The following is a 15,175-nucleotide window of genomic DNA, read 5'->3' as shown; positions in this document are numbered from 1 at the left end:
TAACTAATCCCTAAGGCAAGAATTAGCTTGGTGTGTTGTGCAAAGAAGGCCTGTAGCTGTAGACAGCAGTCAGAAGGTCAGCGGGATGATCAGAACATAGGACTTATGAAGTCAGAGTAAGAAGTATGGATTTATTCTAAATGGACTCTGTTGGAAGATTTTATGAAAGGCTGTGATGTGATCTGATCTATGTTTTGAAAGGCTCACTGGCTGGTGGGTACAGAGTAGACTGTGGCAGAAGTAGCCAGTTTTCTTCCAATATCCATTTTACCTTTCAGTGGATCTCTGAACTTTAAGCACACGATCACCCAAAATAAATACTAGATTTTCCAGTTTTCCTTGGAATTAGGTGTGGCCATGTGACTGAGTCTGACAGTTACATGTGTGTTGAACTTCGGGGGAGTGGTGGTGTTTTTGTCACTCAGAATTTTTATTTTGACATCATGGTAGATTCTAAGCAAATGTTTTTAAAGGAAGGAGGAATGCCCTGTGTCATTTCTTCATTCTTGCTAAGTGTAATGCTGGCATGGTAGCTGTAAAGATATAGTACCTGGCCCTCCAGCATCTATACCAGCCCATCAGATGACCTTGGGCCTGAAGTCATATACAACTGAACAGTAAGATAGAAGAAGCCTAGCCTCTTTGTTTCTTTCAGTATACTATCACTCTCCTGTTGAAGTTGTCTTTAAAGTGTGGTTCCAGGGCCAACAGCTTTAACATCACTAGGGAATTTGTTATAATGCAAGTTTTCAAGCCCCACTCGAGACTTACTGGACCAAGATCTCTGGAAGTAATGCACCCCACCCCCCACAAGTCTGTGTTTTCATAAACCTTCCAGGTGAATATGATCCACGCTAAAGTTTGAGAACTACTGTCCCAGTGATTTATTTCTCAAACATGGATGAAGTGCTGAGTAGGATGTGTACATTTTTAATCCTTGATATATATTACCAGATCAACCTCATCAAAGCTGTGACAGTTTACAGTCCAGTGACAACATAAGTCAGTTTGCTATATCCTGACCAATACTGCTGCTGCTGCTGCTAAGTCACTTCAGTCGTGTCCGACTCTGACCCCATAGACAGCAGCCCACCAGGCTCCCTCCTCCCTGGGATTCTCCAGGCAAGAACACTGGAGTGGGTTGCCATTTCCTTCTCCAATACTGGAATCTATTTTTATACTAGCAAGGCTGAATTTCTCCATTGTTTTTTTCTTGGCACTTTACTCTAGTGGCATAATCTTTTTTCCCATTTATTTGTAGTTTTTATTTATGTTTTGTTCTTTTGTGAATGAAGTTGTTCCCTACCCAAAAGTATGAATTCACCTTTTTTTCATTCTGCTATTAATTTTTCTATTTAGCTTGAAAAGGGAATCTACTTTTTTCCAAATAATTAACAAGTTATGCCAGAACCATTATTAAAACTGCCCTCTCACCCAGTATTTCAAATATTATATAAATCGTAATAAATTCTGGGATATATATGTCTGTTTCTGAACTTTTTTCTTTTCTTCCATTTTCTAACCTAAAAGCCCATTGAGAATAAGGACCATGTCTTTTTGTTTCATTGTAGTTCCAGGGACTGACTCAACTACCTGTAATGCAGTGAATGCTAGTAATGTTTGTTGACAGATACCAGTTTCTTCCTCTACCATCGCTACATTTTATAATTCTTGTAGCTTTATAGTAAGCATATTATTTTTATGAATTTTTTTATATTTTCCTTGCAAATATGGAAACGTCTTTAAGATGACCATCAGAAAAGCATTTTAAGTATCTAGAAAAAAAGCTAAGATTTTTATTAAAACATCATTAAATATTATCTGACTTACTGGGAAGAATTGTTACCTTTACATTGTTTCATTATCCAAAATGTATTACTTCTCTATTGTATTTACATTTATTTACTTGTTTAACTTATTTTAGTCTTAGGCGCTTCCCTTAATAGGTGTAATAATTTTCCTGGTAATTCTCTTGGGACTTGTGGGCTTTAAAATAACATTGTCTATAAATAACAGTCTTGCCTCCTTTCCAGTATTTATTACATTGGCCAGAGTTGCCACTATTAAGTAACAGTGAAAAAAATAGACCTGACCTTGATTTTTACTTGATTGAAAAGTGCAGCCTTAAACTGGAAGGTCTGGAGACAAGATTGCAGGTAGAATGCTAATAACAATGATTCAGGGTTAAAAGGAGTAGCTTGGAGGATTTGTATTTAATACCTTGAATAGCACCTGTCTTTATCATTTAGGCCTTCATTTTTAAGTCAGATCTGTATAGTACCCTACGCTAAACTCCAAAATCAGAGGTGAGAATATACATGGTGGGTACTACTTATTTCAAACATGAGATCACAAGCAGTTCTCTGCATAACTATGCTTTGGGGTTGTGGAGTTTAGAATCTTTATTTTGGCATGGATTTCTTTTCTTTTTTTTTTTCTTGGCATGGATTTCTGCTTTAAAGAATCAGTACCTTCCTGGGTATGTTGTTTTTGAATTCAAAGTATGGAATCTTTCTGGATTTGAGAAACTATTGACCCTTTGGTAAGATATAGAAGGAAACAAGCGACGCACAGATCAGGACTAAGGACAGAGCAGAGCGCAACAGCACTGCTTCATGTACTAGATAATTCCAGCGTTTGGCATCAGTGGAGTTTGTTTTAATATCTCAGCCTGATTATAGCAAGCAATTTGCAAAGATCCTATTGTACAACTGGGAGAAACTGTGTTTATTATGATACAGAATTTAGAATGATTAATCGTTAGAACTGTATCACCACAGCTATCACTATATATTTCTATCCCCAATTGTTCTAACTTGCCTTATTCATTCCTTTTATTCAGTGGCATAGTTGATTGAGTTGTGAGTGGTAAGATTTGGGGAGGGGGATTATGAGCAACACCCTATATAAAGTAGAAGGAATAAAAGGTTATTTGGTCTAATTTATTTTTAATATGATTTTTCTACCTCAGTTGTATATTGTGTGCAAATTACCTAAATCATGTTTTAAAAATACATGCTTTTTTAAGTCATTATATAGTGTAATTTTCCAGGCACAATTCATCTTTTTGCTGTTGTTTTACTGTTCTCCTGGTTTCGATTTATTGATTTCTTACTTTCCCTTTCTGTCTGACTTTGTATTACTTACATACTGTGAATTACAAATGTGAGAACTGGTAAATTGTTATGCCTGTGAATCAGGAGGAAAGGTACAATGAGCACAAGATTTTGACCAGCTGTATATCATCTGAATGGGATGATAAACCTTGGGAAATAGTGTCCTCTATCAAGATACCTTGATACAGTTATGGTATTTGCTGAATTGTCAAATATCTGTTATTATTCTAGTTTGTTTTTCTTTTTTGGCCATATTTTACAGCTTGCAGGATCTTAGCTCCCAGACCAGGGATTGAACCCAGGCCCTCAGAGAAGGCTCAGCATCCTAGCCACTGGACCACTAGAGGATTCCCTAATTTTTCTTTTTGATCAGGAATCTTCTGTGTTTTGTTTTTGTTTTTTTAAATAGAGTTTCAAAACTCCATTCCCCTAACTGTGATCCAATGCAAAGATGTGAAGAGTCTGAAGGAAGGATTGTTCCTACATAGTATGAGATCTTCAATACGACTAGCAACCAGAGAAAAGGTTTAAACTCTTTAGCATGGCGTTCAAGGCTTTTTACAATCAGATCTCATCCTACTTTTTTTTTTTTTTTTGCCTTCATTGAGTCTTTGTTGCTTTGCTTGGACTTTCTCTAGTTGCAGCAAGCCGTGGCCGCTCTTCGTTTCAGTGCACAGGCTTCTCATTGCCATGGTTTCTTGTTGTGGAGCACAGGGTCCAGGCATGAGGGCTTCAGTAGTTGCAGAAGGCAGGCTCGGTAGTTGTGGTTCACGGGCTTAGTTGCCTTGTGTGTGGAGTCTTCCCTGGCCAGGAATCAAATTCATGTCTCTTGCACTGGCAGGCAGATTTTTATCCACTGGGCCACCAGGGAACACCCTCATCCTACTATTTCTAACCTGATGTATCCTTTTCCCCTCCACATGCTAACTGTACTATCCTATTCAGAATTCACTAACACTTCCTAGGTAAGTTTTCATTGTCTTAGCTGTTTCTTTCTCCCTCTCCTGGGTAGAAGTTTTATTAGGTTTCACTAGAATAGACCTTTTTTCCCTAAAGTTTTCCTCACTCTGTTCCTCTTAACCCCCAGCAGAGTGAACAAATGCTTCCCTTTTCTGCTTCCATTGTGTTTTCTGTGTAACCCCTGCTAAATTCTTTTTCACCTTGTAGATTGTCTTTGCCAATACGTTGACTCCTTAAGGATGAGTTTGTCCTAATATCTATGGTTTAGCAGAATGCCTAGCACGCATAAAGGGCTCTGTGCAATGTGCATCATCGTCTCATTTCATTTTCACAACAACCCGTGTGGTTGGTGTTATTAGTACAACATCCCCATTTTACAAATAAGTAAACTGAGCTGAAAAGGTCTCACAGCTGGGAGAAATCAAAACTTGAACCCCAAACCTAGATCCACCTAACTCCTGAAGTCCATTCTCTTGTAACTGTTTTGCTTTATATCTCTCCTGCCTTAATCTGTGCATCCTCTATGCCTGCTATCCAGTACGTACTCTAACATGCTTGCTGACTGATTGAATGAAAAATAAAAACTCCAGTTCACACAGGAGGCTGATAATGTGGTTTCCATTGAGAGAGTGAAAGATACCAGTGCACCATTCTTAAAAAGAATGTGTTATCGTCAAACACAAACATACAAAACAATATATTATTCATTGGGGATCAGAAATGTTAAATGTGGAGGGAGAGGAGAAGCTCCATTTTCTAAGTAGTGCCAGCTTTTGTAATGCAGGACACAGCATAGTGCTGCACAGGCATAGAATGTCTTGAATTGATTTCCAGGAGACTGCTGCCCCCTTACTTCTGTTTTTATTATGATGTTCTCACAAGTCAAATAATCTAAGTGAACTTTTACTGGCATAATATATTGCAAAGCTAGCCATAATGCGTGTAAGGTCTGAGGAGGTAGAGTGCAGGATAATTGGGATCAGCACAGTTCGTTGTACAAGAAAAGAAAGGTATGTATTTTTGCATCCATCATAAATTGAAAACATACTTATTAGTGCTTGTATAAATGCATGTCATATCAATTGTGTTTTTTCTTGGGTTGTCTTGTCAAATAGTAACTCCGAACATAACGATTAATAGTATTGAGTGTGAATGTTAGTAAGAAATAGGGGGGTTTAGTTTTTTTTTTTTTTGTCATCTGATTTTTCTCATAAACTTGGTAAAATCTAATTTCACCTTTTTAACTTATCTTCTCTTATTTCTCTAGTGTTGTTAGTAACAGTACTTGTAGTGGAAGGAATTGCTGTGGCCCAAAAGACCCAAGGTAAAGAATTTACAATGCTGATTTACTACGTGTTCAGAGCAGTAGGATGGCTTTTTGGAAGGATTACAACTTTCCAGTACTATTTCCATAATCCCTCTGGGGTGTTTCAATGACCTAAGGCTTTCTGTCAGTCTCTCAGCTTTAATTCAGCCAGGTTCAGCTGCAGTTGAGTAAATTGTTAACATAAAATCTTACACTGATAAATGTTCAAAATTGGCATAACTAGTGACTCCTAGAACACTATGGATTATGTCCAAAAATTAAATAAGATTCATGCTTTATCACCAAGCAAAAATAAAAATCCCTTTTTTCCAGTGTAAACAAATGAAACATTTTCATCAATATCTTATTCAAACCCCTGAGGACATGTTCCAGTTATTGTTTATGAAAGAGGATTAGCTAGTATGATGTTTGAGCCAGATTTTTACTTCAGAGTTTAGTACATTTCCTAAATAACCTGACTTATTTTTATTTTCATCAAAGTTATACATACACCTGACAAAAATTAAAGCATTCTAAAAAGTTCATTAGGAAATATCAGTCTACCAGCCTCCCAAACCCCACTTCTCCATGGTAGTCTACCAGCCTACCGAACTACTCTTTTAGCTGATTCTTTTGGTATTTTCCTGCATATTTCTGAATAACAAAGTATATGGTTATTCTCAGTTATTTCAGTTTGAAGTAGTAGATAATTTTCCCACCATGGAAGATGAGAATTTAGCTCTTTTTTGCACCTACTCTTCACCTCTAACTACATATAAATGTTCTTTTTAACTTTGCACCTGCAGTACCCATGTCAGTATTTTAACAATTCTGGTTACATCTGTTCAAGTCACCACTGGGCTTTTTCAATATGAAAATTTTGTCTTTGGTTGTAGTTTGTAGGAAATTTTTCTTTCCCTTTTTTCTTATTTTATTTTTAAAATTCTCTTTTCTCCATTTTCTCTCCTGTCTTTAAGGAATTCTTATTATTTGGTTACTTTAAAAAAAAAAATCTTTTCTTTTTTTCCATTTCTCATCTAACTGTTTTCTTCTCAGTAGTCTTCATTGAGATTTCTAAACCAAGAATTGGAAAACCTTTTTCTAGAAAGGGCCAGATAGGAATTGTTTTAGGCTTTGCACGCCATTATAGTCACAGGAGCACCTACTCAGCTCTGCAACTGCAGGGTAAAAGCATGAATGAGCATGTATTTATTCCACTAGACTTGATTTTACAGTAACAGGCAGCAGACCAGATTTGGTCCAAGGCTCATGAAAAGTGAAAATGCTAGTCACTCAGTGGTGTCTAACCCTTTGCAACCCCATGGACTGTATGTAGTCCACCACGGAATTCTCCAGGCAAGAATACTAGAATGGGTAGCCAGTCCATTCTCCAGAAAATCTTCCCGACCCAGGGATCAAACCTGGATTTCCTGCATTGCAGGCAGATTCTTTACAGTGTGAGCCATTTCTGCTCTAAACTTTTTTTTTCTTCTATTTTTAGAAACTTTCTTTTGTTTTCTGAATAATCTCTTTTTCAGAGTATGCTGTGTTCTTGTATTATAAATATGTGTTTGACCCTTGAAAAATGCAGGGGTAGGGTTAGAGTTTAGGGTTAGTCAGAAACCTGTCTATAGCTGCTGGCGGTCCTCCATGTTTGAGGTTCTGCATCCTCACAGTCAGCCAACCACAGATGAGCACTCTACGATTATACTGCATCCACGTGGTTCAAACCTGTGTTGTTCAAAGGCCCGCTACTCCCTTGTTCTCTGAGAAGATTAAATGGTAGTTTTGTTTAGTGCTTTTTTTTTTTAAGTATTCTATAATCTCTGCTTCTCAGAGTCGCTTTGTTATTTGGTTTTAATCTGTTTTTCATATTGGAGGCTTCCCTCGCGTGTCTGGTGCTCCTTGAGTGCCTCTCATAGTTACGAGAGGAGCACGCAGATCTGCTTGTTAGCCATCTGCAAGTGCAGACAGGGCTGCTTTACTGCTGCCTTTCCTGGTGAATGATTGAATCCACCTATGAATCTTTTTCTCTGGACTCATTAGTTTCCCCAGCAAAGGTTATTTCCATTTCCTGCTTAGAGGCTCTATATCTGACCAAGAGGCCTTTGGGGAGTTGAGTGGGGGAGGAGAAGGGGAGTGTGGTTCAGCATGTTACATTCACCTCATCTCCCTGTTTTCCTGTTGATATTTTCACCCTCTGCTGTGCCTGATGTTCCCTGGTCCAGCAACCCTGTTTACTTTCTCCAAAGAAATAGCATTATTTTCTGATGTGGTGATAGAGTAGCATCTACCTAGGTTTGTGGAGTGGGAGAGAGGGTATTAGGAGTCAAACTGATTGCAGAGACTTTTAACCAAGCCTCATGTTTTTAAAAATACCCAACTTCACCACTTCCACCCCCACTTCCAGAGATACCTACCACTGCCAGTAGTTATTATTGCAGCTACCTATTTGTACTTATGGGTTTATGCCCTTTAAAAATTTATTTACAGTTGTTTAAGTGGGCTTTGAAGAAGGAGCAGAGCTAAATGCATGTGTTCAATCTACAACCTTTAACTAAAAATCCCTTTGCAATCTTTGAGTCTTATTTCACTTTGAGTTAAACTAAATATAGAGGTTCCATACCTGAGATAAACTCCTGGAATTCTTTTATTTTGTGTCAGAACTGAATTCTATAGAGTTTTGCTAATTTATCAGATTCTCCCACGTGGTTTTGCCCATATAAAATGTAAGCATTTTATTTCCCTGCTGCTTTACATGGCAGACTTGTCCTCTGGAGCAAATGCTTCTGCTGTATTCAATCCGTTATGCTAAATTGACAATAGTTCTTAAAAATTGTGTGTGTAACTCAATTGGCATTTGTTCGGGGAAATTGTAGGGGAAACTAACTAATGTTTTAAATTTTCCGTAAGATGGACAAAATATTGGAATGAAGCACGTTCCTGCAACCCAGTGTGGCATTTGGGTTCGAACCAGCAATGGAGGTCATTTTGCTTCACCAAATTATCCTGACTCATATCCACCAAACAAGGAATGTATCTACATTTTGGAAGGTATTTGACCAATTTCTATGTTTCATTGGATGAATGTTAACTTTTTTTGTAAAACTAAATAATTGGTTAAATGCTCTTTTTAAACCAATTTGAACAAAATTTAAACATGTGTTTTAATTAAATCCTAATCATGATAAGTGTTTCGTAATACTGCCAACATTAACAAAATGATGGTTCAGGTTTTATAAGAATTTTTAATCTCCTAAAATAATATTTAACTAGATGCATCAGTATTTATGAGAAACTTCTCTGATAAGAAACTTAAACTTACTGACATCTCTTATTAGGCTTTATGAAATTTATGTCCATAGTTACATTTTATGTTTCTTTCATTTCTTCTGTTTTTCCCTTCCATCATGGTACATTGTATCTCATGAATTAAGCATTAGCTTCTCAACTCTTAATTTTGAGCATTCCGCTACATTTAACTAATTTAATATATAGCATATGCCAAAGGGAAAGATTACTATAATTCTATAGATAGCATTGTTATTAACATACAATATAACATTTATTATGAATTTTATATATAATAACTAAGTATGATCCTCATCTATAAAACAGTAACGGAGAAGTTGTGCTTTTCTCACTGTGTCAGGACATTTTTACTTTTTCTTGCTCACATTGCCCTGATTTACTTACTCTTTCTTTCTAGCTGCTCCACGTCAAAGAATAGAGTTGACCTTTGATGAACACTATTATATAGAACCATCATTTGAATGTCGGTTTGATCACTTGGAAATTCGAGATGGGCCATTTGGTTTCTCTCCACTTATAGATCGTTACTGTGGTGTGAAAAGCCCTCCATTAATTAGATCAACAGGGAGATTCATGTGGATTAAGTTCAGTTCTGATGAAGAACTTGAAGGACTGGGATTTCGAGCAAAATATTCATTTATCCCAGGTAAATAACTTATTGTTTCAGTAGCAAGATCTCACTCTGGTTTTAGAATCTTAAGACTGGAAAACAGAAAATCCAGTCAAGTTTATCAAATAAAGGTTTTTAAAAATTACCAAGATCAAAGGGGAATCAGCCCATGGATAAATGTTTAATAAAAATTAGAAATAGAGCTGTATCACTTGAATTTTGAGGCATATCATACATGGTATTACATAATTTCTTAGATTTAAGTTTTATAGCATATATCAAGGCCAAAGACATCATCATAAATACATTTTTAAAGTAATTCAACAAATTTATCTTTTTGTGATCTCTACTAATTATTTTGGCAGGTTTTTTTCCCTTGGAATGGTTGAATTAAACACTCATTTAAATAAACAGTCCCTAGAAAATACTAAACAGTAGAAAGAATAGTGCTCTCTACTTGGAGGCAAAAGATCTGGGTTTGAATCCTTTCTGTGCCACCTGCTAGCTGTAAAATTTAGTATTAAGCATGGACTTGTGCCTGAGCATTGCTGTTGATAAGACAGGAATATCTTTGTGAGGCTGCCATAAGTAATTGCCAGAAACTTGGCAGCTGAAAACAATGGTAGTTTATTCTCTCAGAGGTCTGGAGGCTAGCATCCAGCAGGGTCACTTCCCTCTAGGAACTCTAGGGGAGAATCCTTTCCTAGCCTCTTCGTCTGGAGACCGCCCCAGCATTCCTGCACTTGTGGCCTCATCACTCTAATCTCTGCCTCCATCTTCACATCCCACCCCACCCCCCCCGATCTTCTCAGAATGCTTAGCTTAATCACATCCTTTGCCTTAGAATGTAATATTCACTTTTTTTTTAACCTTACAAGGTAATAAGGTAACCTTTTAACCTTATAAGGTAATAGTCATAGCTTGTGACAGTTGTGATGTGGACATATATTTGGGTGGTGGGAGAGGGTCTCCATTCAGTGCATTCTACCCATCTTACCTACCACAGAGTTATGTGGAAACGCTTTGTAGTCCTCAGAGCCTATCCACTGTAAAAGTATACATATCCCTAATGCAGAAGCCCAAAGGTACACTAGCTATTACTCCTGTCTTCAGAGAACTCACAGACTTAACAAGAAGAAAAAGTAACTTAATTTAAGAATCATATAATCTTTTTATGTTTTCATGCAAGAAATTTACTAACTTAAAAAAATTTTAATTAGAACAGCCAAATGAAAATATCATAACCTTATCATCCTATAAATAAAAAAACCAATATAAGCAATATGGTATGTATCACTTCAGATTTTTTATCTTTTTATTTTGTTTATTTCATATAACGGAGATCATGCTATTCTTTCAACTGTGTTACCAGTCTTTTTTTTTTTCCCCGAACAATATATTCAGCTTTTTTTCCCTGTTTTAAGTGTCACTTCAGTATTTAAGTTCTCAATGTCAAAATGATCACATTTTCAGAAAGTAAAATTTATACTTTTTTTTTTTTTTAAGAAATTTTAGGCATATAGCACACTGAGTAGAGAGTACAGAGTTACGGTATACTTTCTAATCACCCCCGTACACACACAGCCACCGCTAAAACCTAAGATGAGCATCCAGCACCCAGGGTACATTTGTTACAACTCATACCTGCATCAGCACCTGAAGTCTGCAGTTCACATTGGCGTTCACTCTTGATGTCGTACATTCTGTGCATTTGGATAGATGAGTGATGTAATGACGAATCTACCAATACCATGTCATATGGAGTATTGCAAGTGCCCTAAAAATCCTGTGTGCTCCACATAGTCATCCCTCCCACTCCAGCCCTGGCAACCAGTGATCTTTTTACCATCTCTATAGTTTTGCCCTTTCCAGAATGTCATATGCTACAGTATGTAGCCTTTTCAGATTAGCTTCTTTCCCTTAGTAATATTTGTTTAAGGTTCCTCTGTTTTTTCATGGCTCAGTAGCTTTTCTTTTTTTTTAGTACTGAATAATATTTCATTGTACGAATGTACCACAGTTTGCTTGTTTGTCGTGTAGAAGGATGTCTTGACTGCTTTCAGGTTTTAGCAGCCACAGATAAACCTGCTGTAGACATCCATATGCAGCCATTTGTGTGGACAAGTTTTTAGCTCATTGGGCTAAGTACTGTGGAGGGCAATTGTTATATTAAAATTTGTCTTAAATTTTTCCTTAAATGGAGAGTGGTGATGTTTGCACAGCATCGTGAATATACATAATGCCACTGAACTGTACACTTAAAAATGGATGAAAGGGTAAATATTATATTTTACTACAATAAAAATAAATTTTAAAATTAAAAACACGTGTCTAGAAAAACTTAATTTGAAAATTCAGATAGACATACATATAAACTTGTCAGAATGAAAAAATTGCTAGTCTAAAATATCTTAGACTCTTTAATTAGCCTATTTAAACCTATTTTAATTGACAGTTTTTAATATGTAACTGATTGCTTAATTCTTATTAATTTCTTTCTTTCTTTTTTTTTTTTTTTTGCCATGCTGCATGTGAAATCTTCCTGACCAGGGATTGAACCCATGCCCTCTGCAGTGGAATCTTAATCTGCACGAAATCTTAACCATTGACTTTCAGCATGATTATCAAAGTACATGTTGAAAAAAGTAGGAAAAATTTTAGCTTAATTTAGAATACATCACAGAGACTATTCTTTCCAACCTCCCTAAATAAAAGAAAGTAACAACACTTCACCAGTTTTGCAGAGATGTGTCAAAGAGAAATCTAAATCTTAACCAGCATTAGAGTAAAAAAATCATAGCAACTATCTGGCAAGTGAATCAGAACTTCACATGTAGGCAAGAATTCTAGGGATATTGTCATTGCACTAAAATTTTCAGAGTTATTCCAGTTACTTCCAAGAAGTAGGAAACCATTACGAGGCTCTGCCTCAACAAATAATCACCAGTAGCTCAGAGAATTTCATATATTTAAAAGATACTAGGTTCTCATCGTTAGTAGCTTTCATCCACATTTACAAATCCCTGGGCAAAATTTATTTTATAAATATGGCTTAAATAACTAGACAGCCATGATTTAGCTATTTATGAATTACCTATTTATTTTGACCTTTTTTTTCTTTAGTAGTAAGATTGTGGCAACCTCACCCACGTTTTAAAAGTAACATGATAGAGAAAGAAAAATTGTCTAGAGAATTAGAGCTAGTCCTGCTTTTGCCATTATATTATCTAAAATAGTCATCATCTCTCTCTGATTCAGTTTCCTCATCTATAAAATAGAATATTACAATATCTTGATGTTATTGTTATTAGCATAATATTAAACATAAGGTATGTAGAAACTCTGAAGTACTATAAAACGCAAATGTAGGGTAATTAGTCTAGAAATCTTAAACATTCTTTTTATTTTAATGTGTCTATATTTTAACCATAAACCATATGAAGTAGCTCTCATGATACATATAATAGAAGAAAAAGAGAGCTGCTTTTCTTCCAAGAATCTTTACATATAAAGTTGCCTGACTTTGTTTTTTAATATTTTTAAAAGCATTGTTCAAATGATCAAGATACCTTTTATTTCTTTCAGGTAGTCTAAACATATTTGCAAAAACCTGACTATGTAAGACTTTCTTATATAATGTATTTTTGGTGCTGAAGTATCAATTCAGTTAATTGATTCAGTTATTAAAGATCAAATACCTGACCAATTTAATTAAATCAGTTATTTTAATATAAACTATTGGTTGTCGACTTTCTGTGAGCTATTTCACAGGGCAGAATATACTGTATATCATTTAGTCTTCTTTCTTTTTGCTGCCATTGTGAAAATGCAGCTCATTAAGCTACTACAGTGGGCTTCCCAGGTGGCTCAGTGGATAAGAATCCACCTGCCAATGCAAGAGACACAAGAGACCTGGGTTCGATCCCTGGTCAGGAAGATCCCCTGGAGAAGAAAATGGCAGCCCACTCCAACATTCTTGCCTGGAAAATTCCAGGCAAGACAGCAGAACCTGGTGAGCTACAGCCTGTAGCTTAGTCAGTCGTGTCCAACTCTGTGACCCCATGACTGTAGCCCACCAGGCTCCTCTGTCCATGGGGATTTTCCAGGCAAGAATGGGTTGGGCAAGCTGCCTTGCCCTCCTTCAGGAGATCTTCCCAAACCAGGGATTGAACCCAGGTCTCCTGCATTGCAGGCTGATTCTTTACCATCTGAGCCACCAAGGAAGCCCAAGAATACTGGAGTGGATATCAGGCCTACCTGATTCCCTGAGTTAGCAGGGAAGCCCGGGCTACAGCCTATGGGGTCACAAAGAGTTGGACATAACTGAGCACACACACACACAGCTACTACTATGGTGAGGAGGAGTAAATTATGTGTAACATAAAATTCACTGTTCTAACCCTGTTAAATGTGCAAGTCAGTGGCATTGAGTACATATACAGTGTTGTGCAGCCATAGCCACTGTCCATTTCCAAAACTGTTTTGTCATCCCGAGCTGAAATTCTGTCCCCATTAAATGCTTAACTCCCATTACCCTATCCCTACAGCCCTGTGAAAACTATCTCTATTAATTTGACTAATCTAGCGACCTCAATAAATGGAACCTTACACTGTCCTTAACTGTCTGGCTTATTTTACTTAGCATAACGTTTCAAGACTCATCCATGTTAGATAGCATGTGTCAGAGTTTCATTCCTTTTTAAGACTGGATAATATTTCATTGTAGTCTATATCTTTCTACTACCTACTGCAGTTGAGAAAGAGTTGTGAGTTTTCAGGTAGCATAAACGTTATTAATTCACAATGTGATCAAAAATTTAAGCATTATCATTTTTAAAAACATCAATCCTATAAGTGAGCAGTGCTTTGTAGTATACACCAATGAAAGCTTTCTCTTGCTTTGTTGTTAAATGCAGCATTAGATATAACATAAGACATTAAGCCTTAAATTAACTCTAAAATATCTCAGTGCCAATCACTTTCTTCTCTTCTCTGTTACAGATCCAGACTTTACTTACCTAGGAGGTATTTTAAATCCCATCCCAGGTTTAGTATATTACCTCTTTTTTTTTTTTTCTCATGGCATCTTTGATTAGTCTTATTTTCCTTTGAAAATCATTCATCTGTTCTTTCTAGATTGCCAGTTTGAGCTATCAGGAGCTGATGGAATAGTGCGTTCTAGTCAGGTAGAACAAGAGGAAAAAACAAAACCCGGCCAAGCAGTTGATTGCATATGGACGATTAAAGCTACTCCAAAAGCTAAGGTAGTATTAAGTATGCTGTCACTTCTGAGAATAATATAATAAGATGTGATTTGTACAAAGTGTTATTTGGTTCATGCACATACTTGTTAGTTAAACTGATGTTGCAACTTTTTAAAAATTTTATTTCAGTCATGAACACCTAACATCATCATTGTTATAGTTAAATAAATTACAATATAAACTTCAGGAATATTACACATACATTAATATCCTTATTTTAAGACTCTTACAATCTGTGTATTCCTAACTGGACAGTACAGGTATTGATCAGTGTGATCATAGATTCATAAACATCTTTATGAGGAGGTAAAACAGGCTGTAAGAGGTTGAAGTGTCTTGTCAGAGATCTCAGTGTTGGTTATAACAGTGTCAAAACCAAAACACAAATACATTGTCTTAGTTCTGTGTTATCATGCTGTCCTCTGCTAATCATGTAGAATTTTTATTGGAAAGTACCACAGGGAAAGATGCTTTCATAAACTGACAGATTGAGACTGGTTCCTAACTACTGCTGCTTTTTGCTTTTAATTTGTACTTCTGGAATAGTAACAGTTAAAATTGTATTTATTGTATATATATATATATGTAAAAAGAGGAAAAAAAGAGT

General features: G+C 36.3%; 1 protein-coding gene across 2 annotated transcripts in view; it reads left to right on the top strand.

Moving 5' to 3' along the window:
• Nucleotides 1-15,175, top strand: part of NETO2 (neuropilin and tolloid like 2) — a 79,643-nt gene that overhangs the window by 5,097 nt on the left and 59,371 nt on the right. Inside the window, exons 2-6 of one of the 2 annotated variants that reach the window (XM_027977803.3) lie at nt 5,344-5,400; nt 8,296-8,436; nt 9,092-9,340; nt 14,306-14,329; nt 14,441-14,568. In XM_027977803.3, the coding sequence (XP_027833604.1) occupies nt 5,344-5,400; nt 8,296-8,436; nt 9,092-9,340; nt 14,306-14,329; nt 14,441-14,568 (599 nt within the window). Of the gene's footprint in view, nt 1-5,343; nt 5,401-8,295; nt 8,437-9,091; nt 9,341-14,305; nt 14,351-14,440; nt 14,569-15,175 lie in introns of both variants that reach the window. The other variant, XM_027977802.3, reaches the window with a different exon arrangement.

The sequence above is a fragment of the Ovis aries genome, chromosome 14 (assembly GCF_016772045.2).
Source record: "Ovis aries strain OAR_USU_Benz2616 breed Rambouillet chromosome 14, ARS-UI_Ramb_v3.0, whole genome shotgun sequence".
Taxonomy (NCBI): Eukaryota; Metazoa; Chordata; class Mammalia; order Artiodactyla; family Bovidae; genus Ovis; species Ovis aries.
Note: the sequence above shows the minus strand (reverse complement) of the source record. Positions and strands in the feature narration are given on the sequence as shown.